The sequence below is a fragment of the Odocoileus virginianus genome, chromosome 20 (genome assembly GCF_023699985.2).
Source record: "Odocoileus virginianus isolate 20LAN1187 ecotype Illinois chromosome 20, Ovbor_1.2, whole genome shotgun sequence".
Classification (NCBI taxonomy): Eukaryota; Metazoa; Chordata; class Mammalia; order Artiodactyla; family Cervidae; genus Odocoileus; species Odocoileus virginianus.
This window is the reverse complement of record NC_069693.1, coordinates 31,337,965-31,364,698: the sequence shown is the minus strand read 5'-3', so window position 1 is coordinate 31,364,698 and position 26,734 is coordinate 31,337,965. Positions and strand designations below refer to the sequence as shown.

The window sequence follows — 26,734 nt, the reverse complement described above, 5'->3', positions numbered from 1 at the left end:
TTGCCTGGAGAATCCCAGGGACGGCAGAGCCTGGTAGGCTGCTGTCTATGAGGTCGCCCAGAGTTGGGCATGAATGAAGAGACTTAGCAGCAGCAGTTTATTCAGTAGAATCTTCAAAGGGAAAACTTTTGAGATAATGCGTCTTTTGTTGCCAAAGTAATTGTCTCTATTCCACAGTCGTTTTTCTCCCACTTACTTTTAGACAAACCCATGCTGGGGCTCCTTAGCCACTTGGTTAGAGTATGTGTATCTTAGCTTCTCAAAACTAAGGGGATTTGCCTGAGGTCAGGTTCCCAGAAGCAGACACAGAAAGGAAGATCATGTATTAAGAAAATACTCCAAAGAGAAACAGGGAAAATTGGACAATAGGAGATGGGGAGAATTTGGCAAGAAGAACAAGCCAAACAAGGGTAAAATTTTAAGGACAGTCAGCCTCAGTTGCAGATGAGCTCTGTCTGAACTCTAGGGGAGGAACTGAGCTTTCAGAGTCCTGAGTGAGTCCATCCTTGTCTTTGAATTGCTCCTATTTGGAGGTGGGGACATTGTTTGAATTGCAAACAACCATGCAATTCTGATTTCTGTGCTTTCAGGTAAAAGCAGTTCCAGTAATCAAAGGCTGTTCTGTAAGAAGGTTACGGATCCAAGATGGAAGAGACACAGATTGCACAGGGGCACACAGAACAGGTAAGAAGGGTTGCGGGTGGGATTTGGGATAAGGGTTTGGGCAGAGCACTGATAAAGTTCACTGCCAGCCCTAAACAGACACAAGTCCGTTTTAGTGCCTGTCTTAGCTTTACCTATGGAGGTTGCATCTTCAAAGAGTCCTAAACAGAGTCTAAAAGTAACTATTTCAGTTTTCTTCTAAAACTCATCCTTTTGGGCAAGAGAAGACCAAACTATAAGGACAAGGGAAACTTTGGTATAGAAATTCAGGGAGCTTTTGGAAGTAGCAGACCAGAGCCACCCATTTGTTCAGTCATATAAATTAATACTAGTCTGAACCTGATCAGTCCCAGACTTGTTCACATAGCAACAATACTATTAATAATAACAAAATCCACACAAGTCTTGTTGGTTTGCAAAGTATGTTTTCCCTTTTATTGTCTTAACTGAGCCTCTCTCACAGCCCTTGGAATCTGTTTAAGTTAGGTACCAGTGCTTACATTTTGCAAAGAAACTCAAGTTCAGAGAGGTGATGTGATTTATTCAAGGTTCAGTTCAGTTCAGTTCAGTCACTCAGCCGTATCCAACTCTTTGCGACCCCATGAATCACAGCACGCCAGGCCTCCCTGTCCATCACCACCTCCCGGAGTTTACTCAAACTCATGTCCATCCAGTCGGTATGCCATCCAGCCATCTCATCCTGTGCTGTCCCCTTCTCTTCCTGCCCCCAATCCGTCCCAGCATCAGAGTCTTTTCCAATGAGTCAACTCTTCACATGAGGTGGCCAAAATATTGGAGTTTCAGCTTCAGCATCAGTCCTTCCAATGAATACCCAGGACTGATCTTTAGGATGGACTGGTTGGATCTCCTTGCAATCCAAGGGACTCTCAAGAGTCTTCTCCAACACCACAGTTCAAAAGCATCAATTCTTCAGTGCTCAGCTTTCTTCACAGTCCAACTCTCACACCCATACATGACCTTGTTCAAGTTTACTCCCTAATTAAGTGGCAGAACTGGGTCTTAGGTTTATTATTTTGTCTTCAAATCTTGTCTTCTTTCCTTGCATGTATAAGTAAGCATGAACTTCAGTTCTAAACACTAGGAATCCATAAAAATAACTCTATATATTACCCTGTATTTTTTTTTCCAGCTCTCAAGCCAGTCCTTATAGACTATAAAGATAACTTCAACAAAAAAGAAATAACCTGTCTTATACGTTCTTCTGGGCTTCCCAGATAGCTCTAGTGGTAAAAAACAAAAACAAAACCAAAAACAAGCAAACAAAAAAGACCCTGCCTGCCAATGCAGGAGACACAAGAGATGAAGATTTGATCCCTGGGTCAGGAAGATCCCCTGGAGGATGGTGTGGCAACCCACTCTAGCATTCTTGCCTGGAGAATCCCATGTCAGAGGAGCCTGACAGGCTACATTCCATAGGGTCACAGAGTCGGACACAACTGAAGTGACTTAATATGCGTGCATGTATTCTTCCATCTCCCCAGTATTTCCTCTCTCCAGACATTTGTCAGCTTCAGTATACTGATGAGCAATTACTTGCATCCCAGTTGGTCAGTAAGCTCTATGATGGCAACGCCTTGATTGGATATGTTTTCTTGACTTGAAACCCCACTACCTACCTCCATACCGAGCACAGGACAGGTGTTCCTTAGTAAGCTGCTGTTGAATAAAGCAGTAGGTGAGTCCCACAGCAGAAAGGCAATAGTTAGCTTTCATTCCTCTCCTTATTTCCAAGATTCAAGCTTGTTCCAGTGACTGTCTCATATTTATCAATGGAAAATTCACCCCTCAAAATCCTCAAGGGATGAATCCTCTACTCCAAATGTCACTCTCCAAAGTTACTTCCCTTTGTTTTATGAGGACCTCATGTCCCTTTCCCTAACAGCTCTCTTCATGACTCAAAGAGAGGAAGCAAGTACTTCATTGAATGTTACAGTTTTCCTAATAAAGCTTTTTTTTTTTTTTTTTTTGGCTGCACCAAGTCTTAGTTGAGGCACTCAGGGTCTTTCATCTGCATATGTGATTTTTTTTTTTTTTTAAGTTATGGCATGCAGGATCTTTAGTTACATCATGGGAGCTCTTATTTGCAGAGGAACTCTTAATGGCAGCACGGGGGATCTACTTACCTGACTAAGGATTGAACCCGGCCCCTGCATTGGGAATGCAAAGTCATAGCCACTGGACCACAGGGACGTCCCTTAATAGAGCTATTGTCTATCCATCTCTCTTCATACTGACAGAGGGTAAGGTCAGGAGTCAGAAAAACAGCAACTAGAAATGGGATTGTCTATGATTGAAATGGATGATAATAGATGACTAATATTTGTTGCAACTGTCTAGCAAATGGCTGACACAATGCTAATTCCAAGAAAGTCTTCTTATTGAGAAGAATACTTTTTTTTTTAAGAAGGAATAGCATCTTTTTATCTTGGTTTCACATTTCAAAAATTACATTGTCTGCATTTTGAATTAAGTGAAAGAGTTGAGAAAGGTCACTTTTTCTCCTTTATATCTCAGAAATAAACCAACTTTTAGTAAGTTTCAGATATAAAACAAGAGGTCCACCACAGACATTTATTTCAACAAAGTTATTTAAGATACCCCCTTTCTTAAAGTGCCCCAGGAATCAGATGGGTGACTCTGGGCTAACACCATCTTTATCAAGTATTGGCAAAGGTCATAGCTGAGAAAGCCTTTGCTTGTTGAATGGAAGAGTTATTATAGAACTAAATAATTTATAATACTTCGATCTTGAATTAGGTTAGGTCTTGATCTGCTTCTAGTCAGTTGATCTCTTGAAATATGTGGGCTGTGCAGTAAGTTTTTGGTTGCTCTATGATTTTTTTCTTGCTTCTATGTTTCACATATTCTTAATTTGCTTTACAGATCAATCTTTTTTCTTTGGAATAAACCAATGTAGGTAAGGGAGCCCAAAAGAGAATTAATCAGTTTTGGTGCATATTTTGAAGACTTCATCACAGAATATATTGCTCTGAAGTTAGGGTTAAAGTGACACTTTCCATTAGGATAATGCAGAAGACAACATTCTCTCAGGAGAAAGTAAGCTTTCTAAGCTTTCCTCTCCCAGGCATCTTTCCTCAGGTACTGAGACTGCAGCCATCCAGTACATGGGGACAGGCAGAAAGAAGAGATTTCAAAAGTCAAATATATTTCAACAGCTAACTTTTAGCCAAGTCTGGCTGTGAGATCTTTCCATTCTTCTCTCTTCTTTCTGATGTGTGTGAGAGTGAGTAGCCGCCGTAGTGATTCTGGCTGTGGTCTAGAGAAGTTCTGACACAAGGCCTCAGTGTTACATATCATGTACATCCCAAAGTCATAGCTGCTTTGTTGAGAAGGGGCTTTCTCTTCCACAACGGCCAGTTTGTTTCCTTTTCTGCCTAAGAAAGCCTCTAGTTTCTCTGCTACCTGCTTTGTGTGGAATGAGTTACTACTACTAAAAGAATCGTAATGAAAAAAGCCATTTTTATCCTGTAGATAAACCAACGAGCTCCAGTGGGCTCCCCCAGCTGTGAGGTTGGAGTTGATGGCCGAATATATAACTCTCTTATTTGGTAGGTTCAAGGGTTCAGGGAACATGGCGATCTCTGCTGGGTTGCCAGTGCACTTGATGAACTGAGTAACTTCGGGACTGATGAAGCAGATTTGGTCAGAGCAGTCATGAAATTGACTGTTGGCAAAGTACTCAAAGACAAACCCAATAGCATGGTCATTGAGCCAGCTTGGAGGATCCAATAGTGAAACGTCTGACTGCCGCAGTAGACTGTCTGTGTAACTCAAGACTCCTGGGTCCACCTTGTACTGATCAGGGCTGCTCTGAAATTCCAGAAGCTGCTTCGGGCCTCACCACCCCTACCAGCCTCCAAGCAGCTCTGCACTGGCCAAAAAGCCCACTTTAGTGGGAAAAAATATATGCACACACATAATCTTGATAAAATTTGTTGTAAATAAATAGAAAAGGTAGATATTTCATTTTCAAGACATCCAAGGATGGTTTCATACTCTTTTTCTATCTAAGCTACTATTTATTTATTTATTTATTTATTTGACTGCTCTGGATCTCCGTTGCTGCACATGGGATCTTCAATATTTGTTGCAACATGAGAACTCTTAGTTGTGGCATGTGGGATCTAGTTCCCTGACCAGGGGACCCCGACCCACTGCATCAGCAGTGCAGACTTTTGACTACTGGCCTGCAGGGAAGTCTCTAAGCTGCATTTCAGAAGTATAGTCACTATTAGGCAGTAAGAGAGATATGAAGTGGCATCTCTGCAACCAGAGCGGCATAGACAAATATATTGGGAACTTTTAGACGGTGATGATGACTGACCTGAGTCAAAAAAGAAAATTGGAATTCGCTGGTGGGTAAAGTAGAAATTTGAGAGGAAAGATTAAGCATAATGGTAATGAAGGCAATGTGTATAGTCCATTATTAATAATGGTTAGATTAATAGGACATGCTATGGCTGGAGTTAAGAGAGAGGAACTTTGCCTGGTCTGGTAGTGTTTGCAAACCATGAGAAAGAGCTTGTCTTTGACTTGGGTGGTGTGGAACACTGTACCAAATAAAAAGATTTTCAGAAGGTTTGTTGGCCATGGAAATGTTAACATACCAAGTTGTAAATACACACACACACATACACACACAAAATCTCTGCCCAGTGATTTAAAGATTTTCTAGTCTTATTAAAGTACAAATCATTTCAATATTGATTCACTTCTTAAGGAAAAATAAGGCATGCTAAAGAACTTGGGATAATGCAAAATGCAATTGTTGGCATGTTCACAGGAAAATGAGGAAGGAAAAGTGAAAGTCGTTCAGTTGTGTCTGACTCTTTGAGACCCCATGGGCTAAGTCCATGGACTTCTCCAGGCCAGAACACTGGAGTGGGTAGCCTTTCCCTTTTCCAGGGGATCTTCCCAACCCAGGGATTGAACCCAGGTCTCCGACATTGCAGGTGGATTCTTTATCAGCTGAGCCACAAGGGAAGCCCAGAGATGGGAAAAGTGAGGCACAGTTGAGATCTGGCCAAAATTTTGTGACTGGATATGATGACAGGTGAACCAGCACAGCACATGGGATAATATGTATCTTAATAAGAAATTTTATCACTTCTTGAAGGAGGAGGTGTTTCAGAGGCAGGAGGGGAGATAATCAACAATTTGCATGGAAGGGTATAACAGAATTTCAGTTTTGAATTATAGAAAGTATGCCCACTCTGTCCCCTGCCAAAGTCTGGAGAATGAGTAGCCTGATAATTGACTTGAAGCAGGAAGTGCTATTGAAAAAGTATCTGAGAGAGAATTCCCTGGCAGCCCAGTGGTTAAGACTCCATGCTTTCATTGCAGAGTGCCTGGGTGCAGTCCCGGGTCTGGGAATAAAAATCCTACATGCCTACGGCAGGGCCAAGGAGAAAAAAAAAGTTTATGCCAGGCTAAGGGACCAATATAAAGATCTTGCCTTAATCCAGCTATTGTTCCTCCCTCTCTCACCAAGGGAGAGATATTCTAATGGGAAGCATGGTGTCATATTTTTAATATTGCCAAGAAAATGCTTACTACAGAACTCTGGCAAATGAGGATGAGGAGTATAGTTCAGCCTTGAGGCGAAAGGTGGGTTGGCATTTTTCTGAATTAAAAGCTGGAGTTAAACTCAATTCTCTGTAGACCTTGAAGTGACTGCATAGACAGTGCCCAGGCTGGAGGAAGACAGGAGGGTGTAGAGATGAGACAGAGGTTTGATGGCTGTGTCTGACCTAAGATAATACAGATGACAGACAGTACAGCTCCAGGAAAAGCGACACTGGGTGAACAAACAACAAATCAACAAGAACTTACGAAAACTGTGAATACATACAAAAGCAGAGAGAATAGAGTAATAAGTTCCAGTGTACTTAACGTGGACCTCAGCAGTTATTAAAATAAGGCAAATAAAATTTCATCTATGCATCAAGCCCTAAATAATTACTATAATGAAGATCCACAGCATTCTATCAATGCATCTGTAAGCTCTTCAGTCTGTATATCTAAGAAATAACACCCCCAGCCCCCATTTTATAAGATTTTGATCTCTTAGAATTCTGATCCAAATAAAATAGCCCGGTCCTTAGGATAAGTGTGGGATGTCCCTGTAACTTTCTCCTTCTCTTACCTACATACACACAGGCAGGACATCCAGTGACGCACTATCCATGGGGTTTGCTGTTTTAACTTCACCAGAAAGAACTTTAAATCAGTATCCAAGTGTCACCTTCAAATGGCAATGCTGCAAAGAAACATAGGAACTTAAAGGGAAAAACGTTTTTTCAGAATAATTTACAGGGATTTACATAGCAATATTTTACAGGAGTGAAAAATTAGCCCCAGTGTATTATCTTAAAATTCAAAACAAAACAAAGCAAATTTTCAGTTCTCAATCCTGTTAGATTTTCTTCAGTCCAATATCACAAGCAGGATATTGCCTTTCTCACAGCTAGAGTGGATGAGGAGGAGGGGACAATGGGGAAGTGAAATCTGATGGTCAGATATCAGGCTTGTATCTTGATTTTATTGATCACAGAGCAAATTTAGACACAGAACAGCCCCAAATCTCATGCCTAAAAGTCTGTTTATGAACAATTGAAACAGTTCAGAGAAGTAATAGACATTTGTTATTTTGGCAATTCACATAACTGTTATTGTAGGGATAATAAAGCAGTATTTCTTACAGATTTGTAGTACTTTATAACAGTTTTTTCATATTTTAAAACAAATCATTCATGACATTAAATAATGATCAAATAATTGATTTGATTACAGCTTGATTACAAAGTTAGAATTTTCAGTATTTTAAATACAGTCTGTTTGTGTTTTAGTAATAGTCACAGTGTGTTTTGGAGAGACTTTAATAACAATGAAGGACACACCTGTTCTCCTTGACATCAGCCAGAGTAGATTAACCTTTCTAAGTAAAACAATCTTTTCTGAGAACTCTCCTGTGCCATCTCACTTAAGCCTCACTCATCCCAATGAGGTGGATTAAATATCTACTTGCAGAGGTAAAACCACTGGCCAAGCTGTCTTATATCACATAGTGAGTCCTGCCTTTTCATCTCTCTTGAATTGTCTCTCTTTCTCTCAGTTTGCACTTACTTCTGTGTATCAGTGGTTCCCATATGTCATTTCTTCTAGGGGAATAATCATCCCTCTTTGCCTTAATAAATCCTAGTCATCTTTCAGGTATGGATTGACTTCCAGATCACTTCTTTTTATTATTATTATTATTTTTAAGACTAGTCAAGTGCAGTAGTGAGGAGGAGGGAAGAGTAGAATGAGGAGTTCGATCTGTAACTGACTGTGAACAATCAGTTGAGATAACTCACTCCCTTCGGACCAGCCCCAGATCACTTCTTTTGAGAGTACTCCCTGGCTTCCTTTCTCCCAGGCTATTAGGTACAAACTCGCCATGCTTTTATAGTGGTAGTAATTTGATTTATCATGCTCCTATGTGTTTCTGCTCAGTGATCTCTGACGCTTTGCCACCCCATAAACTGTAGCCTTCCAGGCTCCTCTGTCCTTGGGATTCTCCAGGCATGAATCCTGGAGTGGGTTGCCATTTCCTTCTCCAGGAGATCTTCCTGATCCAGGGATCAAACCTGAGTCTCCTGCATCGGCAGGGGATTCTTTACCCCTGAGCCACCCGGAAATGTTCATGCTGTGCTGGGCTTAGTCGCTCAGTTGTGTCCGACTCTTTGCAGCCCCATGGACTGCAGCCCGCCAGGCTCCTCTCTCCAGCGGGCTTCTCCAGGCAAGAATACTGGAGTGGGTTGCCAAGCCCTCCTCCAGGGGATCTTCCCAACCCAGAGATGGAACCCAGGTCTCCAGCATTGCGGATTCTTTACCGACTGAAACACCAGGGAATCAAACCAGGGTCTCCTGCAATGCAAGTGGATTCTTTTCCAGTTGAGAGCCTGGGAATGTTCATATTAAGCAAGTCTTACAATTCTCTTCTAATTAGCCAAAATGGTTTAATTTACACTACATTTTCTGGGTAAAAATACAGACACTCAGCCAACAGGCTCCTCTAAGATGCCACTTGCTGCTACAATTTGCATTGTAATTTGTTTATTCAAATATGTTGTGTTGTTTCCAACCCTATTTATTTCATTTGTATTTTTCATTGCAATTATTTACTGTGTTTCATTGTGTTTATGCAATATTTAATTAGGGTGAGGAAAGGAAGAATTGCCACATTTATGAAAACAAAACGGAATGTTTCATAAAGACACAATAAAGACTGTAGCAAAAAAAAAAAAAGTGCTCCTACTTTAGGTGAGCAAGAAACAATATAAGAGTGGGAGAAATTCCAAACAGATACTGCACTTATTTTACAAGAATAAGTTCTCATATCTCTACTAAAATTGAAATTGTAAATTGGACAGGATAAATTATATGTGAGAATCATGCAATAAAGACAAGTTTGAATTCTAATCAATAAGCACATATTCTGAGAAAAAATATTCTCTTTACATTGAAAGACTAATGAGTGTAAATTTATATTTTTAAGTTAAGTTTTTTAAGTTTTGAATACTGATTTTGATTCCCAGTTTGTTTATAGTTATGCTGGCCATATGATCAACGAAACACTTAGGATTATTCCATTCATAAGAATTTAGTGAAAGGACATTTGCAGAGATGTGAGCCAGTTCACAGTGGATAATGAACCATCTAACTTCTGTCAGCCAAATGACAGTCCCATCTCTAGACCTAAAGAGGAAAAGGATCAAGTCATGTTACTAGAACCAGGCAGGACCTGGAACCTTGAAAAAGAAGTTGCTTAGAAGGAACTATGACAGTAAGTGAAGGAATATATCCCTTTCTGGATCCACAACCAAAAAGAAAACAGATAGAAAAGAAAGATGAAAAAGACTTCTCTTCCTTCTGGCTATTCTGTCTTGAATGGTGCCTCACACTGGCCCAAATTCAGCCGGTGTGCAGAGGAGACTGAATGATGGAGTCTAACAGTTTTCAGTCTCCCAGGGTTCATAGCAAGGCAGAAAACATTAAAAATGGATGTTGGTAATAGGATAACCAATCCACTGACCAAGAACCAGATCCTATTGTAATGAGCAAGTAGGTTTCCACCAGTTTTATTTACCATTTAGATTCTCTTTTAGATTGTAAGCTTAGAAAAAGGAAAAACATGCCCATTTTGTTATGTTCTATAGCCAGCAATAATAAATAGCAGCAGTAAATACCTGTCATAGATTGGACAATAAATCAATGTTAGTTGACTTACCGATGACTTAAAAAAAAAAAAAAAAACTAAGTCTCTAGGTCTTAGTTGTGACATGAGAGATCTTTATTTGTTGCAGGTGAACTCTTCATCGCAGCATGTGGTGTCTTGTTCCCTGACCAGGGATCAAACACAGGTCCCCTGCTTTGGGAGCATGGAGTCTTAGATACTGGACCACCAGGGAAGTCCCTTACTGATGTTTTAGAAGAAAGAGAAGTTCAACTTTAAGACTGAATTGACTTAAATGCAAGATCACTATATTACTTGGTGACAAGGCACTGGCTTAAGAGATTGGATTTTGTCCTTCCATTTAGTTTCCACAAACATTGAAACAGTGATCTGCTAGATTTGGTTCTGATCACTAGAAGCATGTGCTGGATTTGAACGAGTTATTCAGATAGAAGCACTGTATCCAAGGCTTTCAGCTGTGTGGTTCCTTCAGTAGAAACATTAACTTAATTAGCCCTCAAGACAACACTACATCTTTTATTGTTCAGCATTTTTTTTTCTTTCTTCTTCTACAACCTTGTGCTAATTTATTTCACCGTGTTCACAGAATAGCTCCAAAAAGTAAATTATATACTCTCACCATGCAGTTGATTTATAATCCTTTCCTGGAAGAAAACAACTCATGTAAAACTCAGAATTAGGTATTCCTCTGTTGTTTCTCTCAATTTATTTTATTTTCTCCCTTTTGTAATAGCACTTTGCCTTTTTGCATACATATCTTTGTAAGCATTAAGACCTAAAAAAGTACTTTTATGCCTCAGATTAGGTATAAAGTTGAGAAACATAATAAATATACTGGGAAAAAAAGTAGGATGAGTTGGGAGACAGATCTTAGTAGATGTAGACTGTTAGATCTTAAAGATATCTTAGACAGGTCTTGCGCCAGTTCATTATTTTAAAGTTGCTGAGGACTAAACACGAGAATTGCTTTGCATATGATAACACAGAACCAGTAAAGAAAATTCATTCTCTCTCTGGCATATTATATAGACATGATTTCAAGATTCTTCCTATTTGGGTTCCTCCATTTCCAGACCTAATTCTCAGAACATTAACAAAGGTCCTGGGATAGTATTTTGTTTGACAAGATGTTATCTCACTGTTATGTGGAAATTTGAAACCAGTTTGTTTCAGTCTCAGATTATTGTAATCATCTTTTTCTATACCACTTTTCACTTCATATCTCGTATTATTTGTATACCTTTTTAATTTCCCCAGGAGACTGAATTCCCAGAAAGCAAGGATTATGTTTTAAAGATTTCTGTTGCCTGCACAGTGGGCAAAATACTTAGTACAAGGTGCCAAACACATAGCATTTTGTGGAAAAAAACAAACCACAGAGAAACATATATCCTGGTCCTTACCCAAGGATATTTTCACTCAGTTTTTTTTCACTGGGTTTTTTTGAGCACCTTTTTACAAACCAAATGGTGTTTCACACTACATATTAAAAGGAAAATATCTAAAGCAAATATGAAATAATTTTGTTTCTGTCACTTACGCTGTGCATTATTAAACGAGGCAAATGTTAAAACAATTAACACATGGAAACCAAAACCTCAACCACATTAAGCTCAAATGCTATTTCCACAAAATTAAATAAGTCAAAATAGTCATGACTTCTTTTCAATTCCACAGATGAGATCAGGGAGTTCTGACTCCCTTTTGTTCCTCCACATTGTGTTCAGAGCTATAGAAACACGTGTTTACAAATTGTTCTTTTGTATTTTCTACTTATCTAAACCCCCTAGATGGGAGTTTGAGAACAGAATTACAGGAAACCAACTTAATTCTGACAGTTTAGCTTGCAACTGAGTGCGTGCTCAGTAGCTTGAAAGGGCAGCCTCTGACTGCAAGCGGAAGCGGAGGTGGTCACTGCCGGTGGTAACAGGCCCGGGTAGGGGGATCGAGGCGGGGAGACAGACCTGCGCGGACACGGCAGCAGGAAGTGGGCTAGCGGCGGTGATGTGGGAAGTCAGGAGCCCTGGACACAGCTGGCTCCAGAGAGTCAGTGTGTGTCACCGAGGGGCGCCTGGGGGCCAGGAGGGGTCGCTTGTCCAAGGTGTTAGAAACCAAGCTTCTCTATCCGAAATTATGAAACTATCAAGTTCTTAACTGTGACACTAGATTCTGGGGAATGGACTCGATGAAACATTCAGTTTTCCCACATTAGAGCTACTTAATAAGTCAAACATTTTCATTTATTTATGTGTTTATTTACTGTTTCATGGGGTCTTCCCTGCTGCAGTCACCTTTCTGCACTCACTGCGCTCGGCTTTCTCTAGTTGTGGCAAGTGGGGGCTTCTCTCCAGCTGTGGTACCTGGATGTCTCCTTGCTGTGGCTTCTCACTGCAGAGCACAGGCTCTAGAACATGCAGGCTTCAGTTGTTCGAGCTCATGGGCTCAGTTGCCCCTTGTCACAGGGGATATTATTTCCTGGACAAGGGATCAAACCCATGTCCCCTGCATTCATTGACTGATGAACTCTTAACCACTGGACCACCAAGGAAGTCCCTCAAACTATTTTTTAAATTAATAAACACACACACATTCTTCTGCACACGTACAAGCATTTAGCAACACATATCTAACACTTACTATGTGCCTTTCATGATCCAAAACATGTTACAATTATAAACCTATTTAATCCTCCAAACATTTGCAAGGTAGTAAGTATTATTGTTTTAGAGGCAAGGAGACTGAGGCATCCAAGGAGACTGAGGCATATAATTTGGAAATAGCAGAGCCAGATTTTGAATCTGAGACATCTAGCTCCAGGTTTACATGGCTGCAGTTTACACAGACTTCCTCTTGTAGCATAATACAGTCTTTCATAAAATATTGAGCACATGCGTTGAGCCACAATCTATTGTTCCATCAGGGTACCAACAATGGAGCACTCAAAAATCTAGTTATCATGGTGCTTACATTCTGGCGGCCAAGACAAGGATAGATAAGTGAAGCAAAGAAAGAAATAATTTCAGATGAAATATCAAAATCAACAGAAAATAAAATACTGTAAGTAAGGGTGGCTTTGAGGATATGGTTTATTTATGAATTGATGCACAGCCATCCTTATGAGGAAGAACATTCCAGACAGAGGGAGCAATAGGTACGGAAACCTAGAGGCTTGTTCTAGGAATGGAGAACTTTGTGCCTGGAGTACAGGAAAGAGTAGAAGGAGTTAGTATGGAAAAGGTGTGCATCTAGTGGGTCCTATTAAGGAGTTAAATAATGTTGTCCATGAACCTAGTAGCGGGGAGATAGCAGATGAAAATGCTATTTGCCACTCTTTGCTTTTGCATGAATGCTCACTCTTCATCAGTTTCCAGTGATTAAGATTTTGTATTTATAGAATGCTTATTAGTATAGTTATTTATTTTTTGGCTGGCTTAACCTGTTGTCTGATTTAATATTGTGATATTTTATGTGGGAAAAAAAAATTTCTCCCCATCTAAACAGCAATGCCCAGATCAACTTCCAAGTGCAAAACTAAGACACAGACTCTGAAGTCCGTGTTCCTATCTCCAGATTACTAATTAAAATGAGGGCAGTATTGGTAATGGAATGGAAGAATTAACTATTTGGAAAGAACATACTGGAGTTTTCACTCAGGGAGCATCATTAAATGACTTTATTCTTCAAAAAAGTGCATCTTTATCTGCATAGTTTGTAGGTACTTCTATTTATTTAAGTCAGGTTAAATTTTTCTGAACAAAATAATTGTTTAGAACAATTATTAAAGAATTAACTTAGTAGTTGAAAAGAGTAATGATTTTAAATTTTATTAAAAGTTTCTAATGCATAGTATGACTTTAAAATTTATGTTTCTCATATTAAACTCTGCATTCTGTGGTTTGGCTCATTGTAGCCACTATGGAAGGGATATTCTTCAACTTATGATTTTTCTCATAAAAATGATATTCCATCTCTTGTGAGAAATATGTATTTTATATATTTCATAAAATTCAAGGTTGAATATCTTTAAAACAAGGAGGAATAAGGTTAAAAGCCAACTAACATTTTTACAGATGAGATGATCAATTCTCAACAGTAAAATCCATTTTAGAGAAAGTAATTGAGTTTGGAAAAGCAGTGACCTTTGTGTCAGGAAATTTGAGTTTTAGACTCTGCTTTATAAACTCTACACAATATAATCATTTTATAATCAGCAAAATAAAAATTTTCAACAAAATGATGCTTACTTAAAATTTAGCCAAGCAACTTATTGATTAACAGATTTCAAAAATATTCCAATAAGCCATGCTTCATTTTTTCAGACCTGTTTCCTGTTAAATTGCAAGTGGCAGACATCATGCCCATCTTTGTTGAATCCTCAGGTTCTAACACATAGTAGCTACTCAGTAAATGTGCTAGGGGTATTTATTAAATAAATGTAAAAGTATGAATAGATGAATATATAAATTAATAAAGAAAGGAGAAATAAAAACTAAAAAAACCCACTATTTTTAGGAGACATGTTAATTGATTGTAATTAGTCAATAACTCAATAGGTTTTGTTGCCCAAAACATAAACTATTAGTTTCTGTATTTTCCAAAAGACTTCTAAATGCTACTTAAAAAAAAAACAAACTTAAAAAAAATGACAAAATTTAACAGTTGAAAAAAGATTTCTAGATGCTATGTTTAAGATATTTTAATCTAAAGATTTAATGGTCTAATGAAATACTTTATATGGAAACATTTTTATAAGCTAAGGAATATGTAGAAATGAGTTGTGTTCAGTTGCTAAGTCTTGTGGAACTCTCTGCGACCACATAGACTGCAGTATACCAGGCTCCTCTGTCCTCCACTGTCTCCTAGAGTTTGCTCAAGTTCGTGTCCTTTGAATCAGTGATGCTTTCTAAACATCTCATCCTCTGCCACCCCCTTCTCCTCCTGCCCTCAATCTTTTCTAGCATCAGAGTCTTTTCCAATGAGTGGACTCTTCACATCACATAGTCAAAGTATTGGAGCTTCAGTTTCAGCATCAGTCCTTCCACTGAGTATTCAGGATTTATTTCCTTTAGGATTGACTAGTTTTATCTCCTTGCAGTCCAAGGGCCTCTTCATGAGTCTTATCCAGCACCACAATTTGAAAGCATCAATTCTTTGGCACTCAGCATTCTTTATGGACTAACTCTTACATCCATACATGACTACTGGAAAAACCATAACACTGACTGTATGGACCTTTGTCAGCAAAGTGATGTAAAAATGAGTAGCCAATGACAAAATGACCAATGTGTCAAACTCTGCCTTTTTCTTCCAGGTCTGCCTTCCACCCTTCTTCCCAGTTATCTTAATGCCACAAGAACCACCTGTGTGTACCAGAGTTTCTCTGTCCTTTTGCTTTTATTTGTATTAATAACAGGTCATAGGACCTGCATCAGGGGAACAAAGTCAGAAAGTATATCTCTCTGGCTTATTTTTGCAGAGTCCAATGCAGATAAACTTTCTTGAAAAATGCCCTATTTTGAGATTTTTTTTTCCCTGAAACCCTGAGTGATGATCTACCCAAGCCCTCTAAACCAGTAATCCTACTTGTCTTTCCCACCTTAATCTCTCTAGAAAATGCCAGTGGAGGAAATCTAATAAACTAAAAATTCTGGACCAATCAATCATCATTTTAATGATAAGAAATCTTAGGCTTAGATAGATTAAAAGTACATTATCTCACTTCAGTGTACATTTCCTAAAAGATCAAGGATTTGGTTAAGATCTTCCCTTTACTGATGGGGTTTGGGAGTATATATATAGTAAAAAAAAAATTGGGGCTCCAAAATCACTGCAGATGATGGCTGCAGCCATGAAATTAAAAAATGCTTGCTCCTTGGAAGAAAAGCTATGACCAACCTAGACAGCATATTAAAAAGCAGAGACATAACTTTGCCAACAAAGGTCTGTCTAGTCAAAGTTATGGTTTTTCCAGTAGTCATGTATGGATGTGAGAGTTGTACTATAAAGAAAGCTGAGCACTGAAGAATTGATGCTTTTGAGCTGTGGTGTTGGAGAAGACTCTTGAGAGTCCCTTGGACTGCAAGGAGATCAAACCAGTCCATCTTAAGGGAAATTAACCCTGAATATTCACTGGAAGAACTGATGCTGAAGCTGAAGCACCAATACTTTGGCCACCTCATTCAAAGAACCAACTCATTGGAAAAGACCCTTATGATGGGAAAGATTGAAGGTGGGAGGAGAAGGGGACGACAGAGGATGAGATGGTTGGATGGCATCACCGACTTGATGGACGTGAGTTTGAGTAAGCTCCGGGAATTGGCGATTGACAGGGAAGCTTGGCGTGCTGCAGTCCATAGTGCCACAAAGAGTTGGACATGACTGAGCGACTGAACTGAACTGATGGCTTAAAAAAAAAAAAAAGAGTTTTATTTTATTTTTTCACTTAATCCTAAAAAAAAGTCACTGAGATTTTTTACAAAAATAGGCCCTTTATTTTATTAGATCATTGGATTCTACATAGGCAAAAGAGGTTCAGTGATTGTTACAGACTGGATGTTTGTATCTTTCCAAAATATGTTTGATGGAACCCTAATTCTCAAAGTGATGGTATTTGTAGGTAGCATGTTGGGGAGGTAATTAAATTTAAATGCAGTCATAAGCGTGGGGTTTCCATCCTGGGATTAGTCTCCTTATAAGTTGAGAAAGAGACTAATGCTCATTCTCTCTCTGCCACATGGTATCACAGGGAAAAGGCAGTGGGGGGAAGAGGTGGTCCATTCAAAAGAGGTTTTAAAGAGAGTTTAATGGAGGGTCAGAGTACAAAATAAGTGACAGTAAAAAAGCACGTTCGGAAACAGTCACTGCAAAACTGTAGCTAAGAATGGAGAGAAACGGAGGACTAGGGAACCTGTGCATTAGGCAGTAATCCTTCTCCAGGACACGCAGCAGGAGGAGGGAAATGAGAGTACCTTTGGAGGGCCCACAGGGAATACTTAAGAAAGGACACGTGTGTGATTTAAGGTTTGGAAAATGTGATGGTTAACTTCATGAGTCAGCCTGACTGGGCCAAGGGGTGCCCAGAGAGCTGGTTAAGAATTATTTCTGGGTGTGTCTGGGAGGGTGTTGCTGGAAAAGATTAGCATTAGAGCCTTAGATGGAGTCAAGCAGATTGCTCTTGAATTTGCCTGGACCTCGTTCAATCCATTGAGGCCTTGAAGGGAAGGAAAAGGCAGAGGGAGAGTGAGTTAGCTTCTTCTTGACTACTTGACTTGGGAGATCGGTCTTCCTCCAGCCCACTGAGCAGGATTTACCCTTTTGGTTGTCTAGCCTTAACCAGGTTAAGCTAGGACTCATACAATTGCTCTTGTTTCCTGTTCTTGGGGTGGGAACTATGTAGATATACTACCTGCTTTCCTGGCCCTCCAGCTTGCAGACAACAGACTATGGGACTTCTCAGCCTCCACAGGCACATGAACCGATTCTTTGTAATGAATCCCTTTCTCTATGGATAGAGATATAATGTGTGCCCCGCTGCTCAGACCTGTCTGACTCTTTGCCACCCAATGGGCTGTAGCTCACAGGGCTTATTTGCTCATGGAATTTTCCAGGCCAGGATACTAGGGCAGGTTGCCCTTTCCTACTCTAGGGGATCTTCCCTGCCCAGGGATCAAACCCAGATCTCTTGTATTGGCAGGCAGATTCTTTACCACTGAGCTACCTGAGAAACCCTAGATGTAGATGATATAGATATATAGAGATCTGCATGACCAGGGGAAGTCACCCTGTGGCTATGGGGAAGGCAATCCAAGCACAGTTTGCATATTGCCATCACCCAGGGTGAGCTTGTCAAAGAAGGACTCTGCCATCCAGTTTCTGGAACGCCCATCTTAGGCAGGTTGGTGAGATGGCCACCCGACTCCGATTTCACCTGGTTGTGCAGTAGTGACTGCTCCAGAAGCCACACCTGTGGGTGTTGATCTTGGGGGCCGGTTGGTGCAGATCCAGCAGGCTCAGGTTCATGCACTTCTCCTGATGGAAGACACACCCCATTGCCTCAGGCTGGTCTCCTAATCTTTGTGGTTTGCCTTCTTGATGTCATAGAAGTAGATGTGGCCCCGGGGTTGGTTTTGCAGCCCCATTAGCTTCTCTGAGGGCTCCCACTCCTTAGGCAACTGGTGCAGGAAATATTGAGCAAAGAAATGGGCCGTGGACAGGTACAGGTAGGAGACATAGAGTTCTAGGTGGGTCTAGCTGTTGATGGCAGCCTAGCAGCCTGGCTGGCAGTTCTGGCATGCCTGCTTTGGGGCTACGCAGCTGGTAGTCCAGGCATGGAAGGCTGAAAGGCAACATGGAAGTAGCAGGACAGGCAGCAGAGAGGCCTCAACGTGTTCCTGGTGGCAGGCAGTTTCCAGGATACACAGACACTCCGGGTTATGTTCTCTCATCTAGAACAAATGGGGCCAGCACCCTCAGAGAGGTTCCTGGTAAATATACTGGACTCTGAAATGATTTTTGGTGAAATAGTGACACAGAAGCTCCTTTACCAGTACCCTCTCCTAACCTGGACGTATTCGTAGAATTTCCCATTTGGTGAGTAGCATTTTAGACTCAATTTGTATTGGTGCAACATGGTACTCTTCAGATTTTCAAATTTCACTGCACATGAGATTCAGTGTAGAGATTTTTAAAATCCTAACATTGGGACTTCCATGTTGGTCCAATGGTTAAACACCTGCCTTCTAATGCAGGGGACACAGGTTCGATCCCTGATCTGGAAACTAAGATCCCACATGCCACAGGGCAACTGAGCCCATGTTCAGCAACTAGAGAAAAACCTATGCACTGCAACAAAAGATCCCATTCCCACAACAAAGACCCTATGAGCTGCAGCTTAGCCTACACAGCCAAAAATAAATATAAAAAAAATTTTTTTTAAATCCTAAAATCATGATCATACATCAGAGCCGTTAAATCAGATTTCCTCAGAGTGAATGTAAGTATTTCTTAAGTTTTCTAGGTGACCCCCAAACATGTTCAAAGTTGGGAATCTGTAGTGTAATGCAGTGTTTCTCAACCTCAGCACTGATATTTGGGCCACATGATTCTTTTTTGTGGGGGCCTTTCTGGCCATTGGAGGATGCTTTCAGTATTCCCAGCCTCTACATACTAAATATCCCACATTCCTAATATCAACCAAAAATGTCTCCAGATACTGTTGGATGTCTCCTGAGGGTAAAACTCACCCCTAGTTGCGAACCAGTGGTGTCATGGATATAAACTCTATTGTAATTAAATCCAGCTCCTGCCCCTGTGGAATTAAGCTCTTCCCCATGAATTAATTATCTCAAAATTTGAGGTACCATATTAGTTTGCTCATCTGTAATTTGGGAGTACCGTTTTTAAAGTATAGAGCACTTGATAGTATAGTAGGTAGTGTAAATGTTGATTATTACTCCAAATCAAATTTTTAGTGATCATTAAAAGGTCTGTTGATTTTTTTCCTGGATAATATTTTGAAATGTATACATTTTGATCTTGGCAAAAGAAGAAACAAAACTTTATTCTGAAAATAGGCTATTTTAAGATACGAAGACTCCAAAGTTATCATGAAATCCTGCTCTAAACTGCAAGAATATCCAGCTTAAGACATCACTGTCACAGAAGAGCAATTTCCAGGTCAGCTTCTGTTATCAGTTACCAGGAAAGTTGAGAAAGCAAGGCATGTCTTTGCCAACCAGTGGTTTTTACACTTGTTGGTCCAGTAGTATATAGACTGCAATAGTACAAACAATAATTGCCACTATTTGAGAGTAAAACCTCTTACAGGATAATCCCAAAACACTCATTTTTCCAAGTTCTCTTGTTGAGTAGTATTTAACTATAACTGAGATTTGGTTTTTGCCACCTAGTAATTGTTGGAAGGGTTATTTTAGCAACTTATAAAGTGAAATGGAATAAATACACAGAGAACTGATGCATTTAGGAAAGATATCTTTTTCACCCTTTTTCTCTTAAGACATAGGCCATGCACATCACATAGGGCTGTGACTGGTGATTCAAGGGAGTTCTATTCATTTCAGGTTTCAGAAATGAAAGTTAATTTAGTCAAAAATTAAATTTGGCAATTACTGATTTTCCCCTGAAGGTGGCCCAGGACCTTCCTCTCATCAGACACGTATTTGGTCTAGCATGCATTTGAATATGACATAGGTTATATTAATTCAGTATCCTTATTATTTATTTATTTAAAATTTTATGGTCATACCATGTGACACGTAGTAGTTCCCTGATTAGAGATAGAACCCGTGCCCCCAGCATTGGGAGCATGGATTCTTAACCACTGGGCCAGTCCCTCAGTATCCATTTTAAAACTTTACTAGATGCACAAGGAAGAGGTATAATTGGGAAATTCAAAGTGTAAGAAAACCACAAATGAAGACTCACAGAGGTACCCATAAAAGGGACATGACAAATGAAAGGAGGTCCATTTAAAGAAGACAGAAATTGCAGTTTGGCCTTGGACTTGACGTACTTTGTATAAAACTGGTAGTCATTCTGCTTCCTCATTTTATCAAGGATGAAACTTAAGTAGTAAACTTGACCAGCGCAGAGTCTTACTGTACTTTATGTAAAGCAGATTGTTTTGAAAATTAGTTTTTTTGGGGAAGTCTCCAGTCCACTTCACTTATGGAGGATTTCCATACATATTTCAAAATATGATAGTTTTGACCTGCAGATTTTTACTTTTCTTTTTTATTGTTTCCAGATAGTATGAATTAAGAAAGGTAGAGTGATGTGGCAGTTGAAACATACCTGGGTATTGTCAGGAAGAAAGGAAAGAGGCAGAGAAATAGGAATCTTCCAGTCATAGGTTATGGTAATGTTAGTTCACTGTTCTTATGGAGGGAACTGAGTGGGATTTCAAGCCCCTAAATTGCATGCTAAAGCTCTTACTTCCCATATGCATCCTTATAGTAAATATCTAGGAAATAGAAAGAGCTAAAAACCTAAAAAATTTTTGAAGAATGTAACATTGCATAGGGAAATCATTTTATTTATTACTGACTTACTTTATGATGACAAGATTATTTATTCCAGGGCAGATTCCCAGTAAAGGAAGATCAGCATCTCCCTGAGCAGTTTAAACACACTAAAAACAAGTATTTTTTGAAGCATTAACTGTATGTAGTTTTTTGCTGTGCATGGAACAGGGAAAGAAGTGGTCCAACAGAATCACTCTCTTGGGTCTAAGAATACACCTGTGTGTGTGTGTGTGTGTGTGTGTGTGTGCACGTGCATTTGTGTATTTCCTTTTTCACAGATATTTTCCCTCTTAAGTCCTGAATTTTACTGTCTCAGACAAGTAAGTATAAAGCCAACTGTGAAAGTCTGTAAGTTCACTGCAGACATTGGTTGGGTAGCAAGTCACTCTGACGACACAGAGGAGGAGAGAGACTTAAACTGGATCCCTGAAGAGAAGATAGAAGGAAGGGTTGCCATTTCATTAAAAATAATGATATGGAGAAAGGGAAATACTCTCTGGATTTTAACACTGTATTGGGAGATCCCTAAGATCAACAGAACTATAATTTCCATGCAAAGTAGAAAAAAATTCATATATTTATTTTTAATGTGAAAATAAATATAGATTAGAGTCCGTTTCTAAAGTTCAAAAATTCTTGGTAAGAACTTTACTTTTGAGAGAAGAGGAGACCCTGCGGACTTTTTTTTTTTTCCCAGGGGAAAGATAATATGGGAGAAAGGCAAAAGACAAATGAAAAAATAAATTATTCAACTTCTTTTTTTTATGTTAAAAAAAAAAGGGGCTGGGCATGTTGAAGAATCAGGAAAACCAAAATTTATAAAAATGAACAAGTAAATATCTATTATCTGATTCTTTTAACCTGAGTATTCTCAGCCGACTTGTCTTCCTTTTTTATATTTCCTATTATTATTACTTTAGGAAAGGAAGTGAGAAGTGATGGGAGGGTTGAAGGAAAAAAAGATTGAAGAAAAGGAAGAAAGAGAGAGAAAGTAGGAATGGTGATTGGAGTCTATCAGGACACATACAATTCACAGAAGAAAATTCTACTTTTATTTGTTCATTTCTGCAGCACTGTTTCTTAGAGTTGGTGTAGCATAGCAGCAGCAGGATGACTTTAGAGTCAGACAAACCAGTTGGAATCCTTCCCTCATTTATAAATTAGTTGACACCTACATTCAATATACTTTTGTCATTCTCCTCCCTAAACACACACACACACACATGCGTGCACGCACATGCGCACCAATTTTACTTTAAAAGTGCTATGAGGAGGTAGAGTTTTATAGAAACTCAGAGAGGTTCACAGAAAAACATGACCTAAGGTTGAAATAAGATTAACATTCAGTGAATACAGAAGTCTCCACAACAGGCTGTTGTTTCAAGTTTATTGTTTATTGTCTGTCTCCTTCATAGAACTCTACCTGGAGAGCTGATGTTATGGCTCTTTAGTTCAGTGATGTTATCCAATTGTCTTGAACAATGTCAACGAGAATAAACTAAAAATAAATATTAGTTGAATTAGTGAATGAATGAATGGATGAATGGATAAATGGGGCATACAATTGAACACCTAATCTTTTTGCTCTGTTACTGCACTTAAAATCTACAGTGGCAGTTTTGGGATACTAATGTGCACATTAGTTTCAATAATTTTAAAGGGAAGGAAGCATGGCCAAGGAAAATGCCTTTCAAATACAATGTGAAATTGTTTGACTTAGATTCTGGTGAATCTTGAATCTCCATCGCCTATTGACTTTTTTTCTTTTTTAAGTTTTATTTTATACTGGAGCATAGTTGATTAAAAATGTTTAGTTTCAGGTGTACAACAAAGTGATTTGGTTATACATATACATGTATATATTCTTTTTTACACTCTTTTCCCATTTAGATTGTTACAGAATATTGAGGAGAGTTCGCTGTGCTATATAACAAGGATCCTTGTTGGTTATCTGTTTTAAACATAGCAGTGTATAAATGATGGCCTCTCCTTTATTTAAGAGCTGAGTAGTCACCCTTCCCCTGTTATCAATATAAGCTTATTGTTTATCTGCAGCTGAAGAGGAGATTCAGCAAGACAGTGGCTTATCTGATGAGTTCAAAATAGTTCTCCTTAGAATGAGCCCATATTTGTTATGTGGCATGTATCTAACAGACATGGTGCCCTCTGAGTCCTGAAGTCTTTTTAAAAATTTCTTTCTTTGCTTGTTTATTTTTACTGCACTGGATCTTCCTTGCTGCACGTGGGCTTTCTCTAGTTGTAGCAAGCGACGCCACTTTCTAATCGCCGTGTGTGGGCTTCGCATTGCAGCGGCTTCTGTCGCAGAGCATGGGCTCTAGGGTGTGTGGGTTTCTGTGGTTGCAGCACTGGGCCTCAGTTGCCCTGAGGTGAAATCTTCCAGAACTAGAGATCGAACCTGTGTCTCCTGAATTGGCAGGTGGATTCTTAACCACTGGACCACCACGGAAGTTCCCAAATGAACGTTTTTAGCAAATCACTGCTACTGATTCATGAGAGAGAGCAGGTTTGGGTACCCCTTAAGTGAAGGTATTGAAGGGGAATAAAGAGATCTAGGTCTCTCTGAGTTGTGGTGCACATTTCCCAGGGCCCACTGAAAAGAGAGATTAATTAGGCTTCCTTTGGAGGAAATTGGGCTTCCTTGATGGCACAGATGGTAAAGAATCAGCCTGCAATGCAGGAGATCCAGGTTCAGTCCTTGGGTGGAGAAGATCCCCTGGAGAAGGGAATAGCTACCCACTCCAGTATTCTTGCCTGGAGAACTCCATGGACAGAGAAGCCTGGCAGGCTATAGTCCATTGGGTACCAGAGAGATGGACTCAACTGAGGACTGACACTTTCACACTTTCACTTGGAGGAATTTAGGGTTCTTTAAATGCAGCAGGATGTTGGGAATATGGTCTAATCTTAAACCCAGTTTAGGAGGACATTAGCCTGCATCCCTTGAGCCCATATCTCCAAATGTGAAGTGAAGAATTTTCCACAAATGAAGACAGAGGCTTCAAGCAGAGGTCATTTCAAGTCTTCAGGGGGGAAGACAGAGGGTGCATTTCCTGGCTCTGCCAGGGAGCTTTTGTTTGTAACATTGTCCCCAGACCTGCTTGACAGCCATCTGCATGTCACACTTACTAGACCCTGAAGGAGGAAACACAAGAGGGAATGCAAATCTCATTATTGAAGGCTCTGTGCTGTGTCAAGATTTGGAAAATGTCAAGGTATTTTCTTTTCTTCACACTGCTGATGTGTTCTTAATGGAGGCAGTGGATAAGAGAAAGACAAATTCACACAGAGAACTGTTATCAACCACCCTGATTGGTCAGATCTATTGCCTTCTGTTTTTATGGTCTGAAAGAATGGGAAACTCTTCATGATTAACTGGGTGAGAGAAGGAGAATGTATCTTAATAGAATTCAGGGCAAATATTTGCCAGACACAAAAATGGGACTAACAGCCCCTGCCCTAACTACCACAAGGATTGCCGTGTGGACTGGGCAATTTAATAAGTGAAACTGAGATAATTAAGATTTTGACTACTTCAAAAGGTAGAAAAATCTCCACCTCTTCTTGTCATGAGGAAGAATATTCTGCAACCCTTCCAGGCAAGAGTAATCACATTGAAGAACAGAAATATGAGAGAGGTGAGGGAGAGAGACTGAAAAATATTCAGGGAGTAAGGCTTCATGTAAACATTTGAAGGTATTTTGCAAGCGCTAAATTAGTAATGATTTATATCACACATTAGTCTCTCTTAACTAGCCCTGGGTACCTAAATAATTTCAGTATCTCACTCCCCTGCATTTCAGTGAGATGCTTGTAAAATCATTTTGCCTTAATATGGATAATATGCATGCCAGGAGGGAATTGATTTTCTAACTGTCGTTCACCTTCCATTCAAAATTGTGATGCCTTTCTGATTTTATGGGCCGTGAAGTATTGTTTCCATATCACCTCCTGCCTCTCTCAGCCTCACTTATATTTGGTCTGTGTTCTCTTGCAGATATCAAAAAGTATGGCTCTAAATAAGTTTACCTTCTCTTAGACTTCTAAGGGGAATCCATGTATACATTTCTTAAAACCCTTATTACATAAACCTGCCTCCATTATCTTCATTTTGCAACTATCATTTATTGAATATTTATGATATACCAGGAAGCATACTAAAAATTTATAAAATTATCTCTTTAATTTGGTACAACTCAGGGCAGTGATTATTTTGAGCCCTAACTTACAAATAAGGATGAAACCAAGGGAGGGAGGGTTTAAATAAGGACAATAAGTAGCAGATGGACATGGACTTCCCTGGTAGCTCAGATGGTAAAGAATCTGCCTGTGATGCTAGAGACCTGGGTTCGATTCCTGGGTTGGGAAGATCCACTGAAGAAAGAAATGACAACCCACTCCAGTATTCTTGCGTGAAAAAGTCCATGGACAGAGAAGCCTGGTGAACTACAGTCCATGGGGTCGCAGAGAGTTGGACACAAATGAGCAACTGAGACTTTCACTTTCAAGTGGCAAATATTGGGTTTTAATTCGTGTCCCTCTGTCTTTATCTTCTTAAACTCCATGACAAATTTCCTCCTCTTAAAATTCCTTTCGTTTAGCATTCCAAAGCCTAATTTCCCACTTGATATACATATTTTTTCTTATTTCCATAATTCATGGTAACTGGAACTTGAAATTTCATAATTTCCTAAAATAATTACCAAAGTAAATTTATGCATAAATTCATCTTTGGCTATACAAGAGTAATTAGTACCAAAACTTTTCCTTCTAGCCAAAAACCCATAAAACTACTTATTAATTCTCATTATAATTAATGTAAAAATGTGCTGTTACTATTAATGGATGTAATTACATACTGCAGATAATCATAAACTCTATCATTATACCAATGAAATGTAAAATATTCCTGAAGGAACCAAGAACTTTGTAGCAGCTGAAACATCAGGATGCAGTATTTCAGCAGTTTGCTGGAGACTGGAGCAGAGCTTGCAAAAGGTTTGAGAACAAGCTTTGCATAACATCCAGGTGATTTTTTTTTTTTTTAAGGTTAAACAGATTATTGAAACAGGGACATAGACCCAGCACGCAGAGAGTTAGCTCAAAATGCTCAGGATTCAAAAAAAAAAGGCATGATGGGAGAATCCATGGTCAAGTGCCTCAGGTGGGTTGCTAATAGATTTCTTTTTAAAATGAACTGATATTAGAGTTTTTTTAAAAATTGTTTTAACCCCAAATAGCTGCACAAGCACCTGCTTCCTGCTGAGGCATAAACATGCTTTCGTTCAGAAACAGCATCCATGGACTCTGCTCTCTGATCTCGTTTCCTCCTGGCTTTCCTCCATACCCCACTTCAGATTCTAGCACAGTTCCATTCTGCACAAATGCCACCTCTTCAGAGAGGCCCCCTCTCACTACTGTCTCTAAACTCTCCTCTCCCGTTACTCTCATTCCATCTCAACTGCCTTTTTATCTTTAAGTCATTGCATTTATTTATTTACTTTTATTTCTATACTGACTGTGTAGGGGAGGAAAAACTCATTTTTCCTCTACCCTTGTTACCAAGTAAGGGTTCCCTGCCCAACATTCAAAGAAGCCAGTACTGTGTTACCAGCTTTAGAGAAAAAGAAAGCAGGGTCAACTGGCAAGGAGACAGGAGACAGGGTTCAAATCTCTCTGCTTAATCCAGGGTCTGGAGTGAAATTTAAGCGGTTAGGGGAATTTTAAACTT

At 39.5% G+C, this 26,734-nt stretch overlaps 1 protein-coding gene across 1 annotated transcript; it reads right to left on the bottom strand.

Moving 5' to 3' along the window:
* Positions 1–3,867: 3,867 nt before the first annotated feature.
* On the bottom strand, positions 3,868–26,454 carry LOC110143084 (sentrin-specific protease 8-like). The gene is made up of 3 exons (XM_020902623.2): positions 26,256–26,454; positions 24,101–24,138; positions 3,868–4,515 (listed from the first exon to the last, which is right to left on the bottom strand). The coding sequence occupies exons 1-3, from the start codon at positions 26,452–26,454 to the stop codon at positions 3,868–3,870; spliced, it is 885 nt and encodes a 294-aa protein (XP_020758282.2).
* Positions 26,455–26,734: the final 280 nt, after the last annotated feature.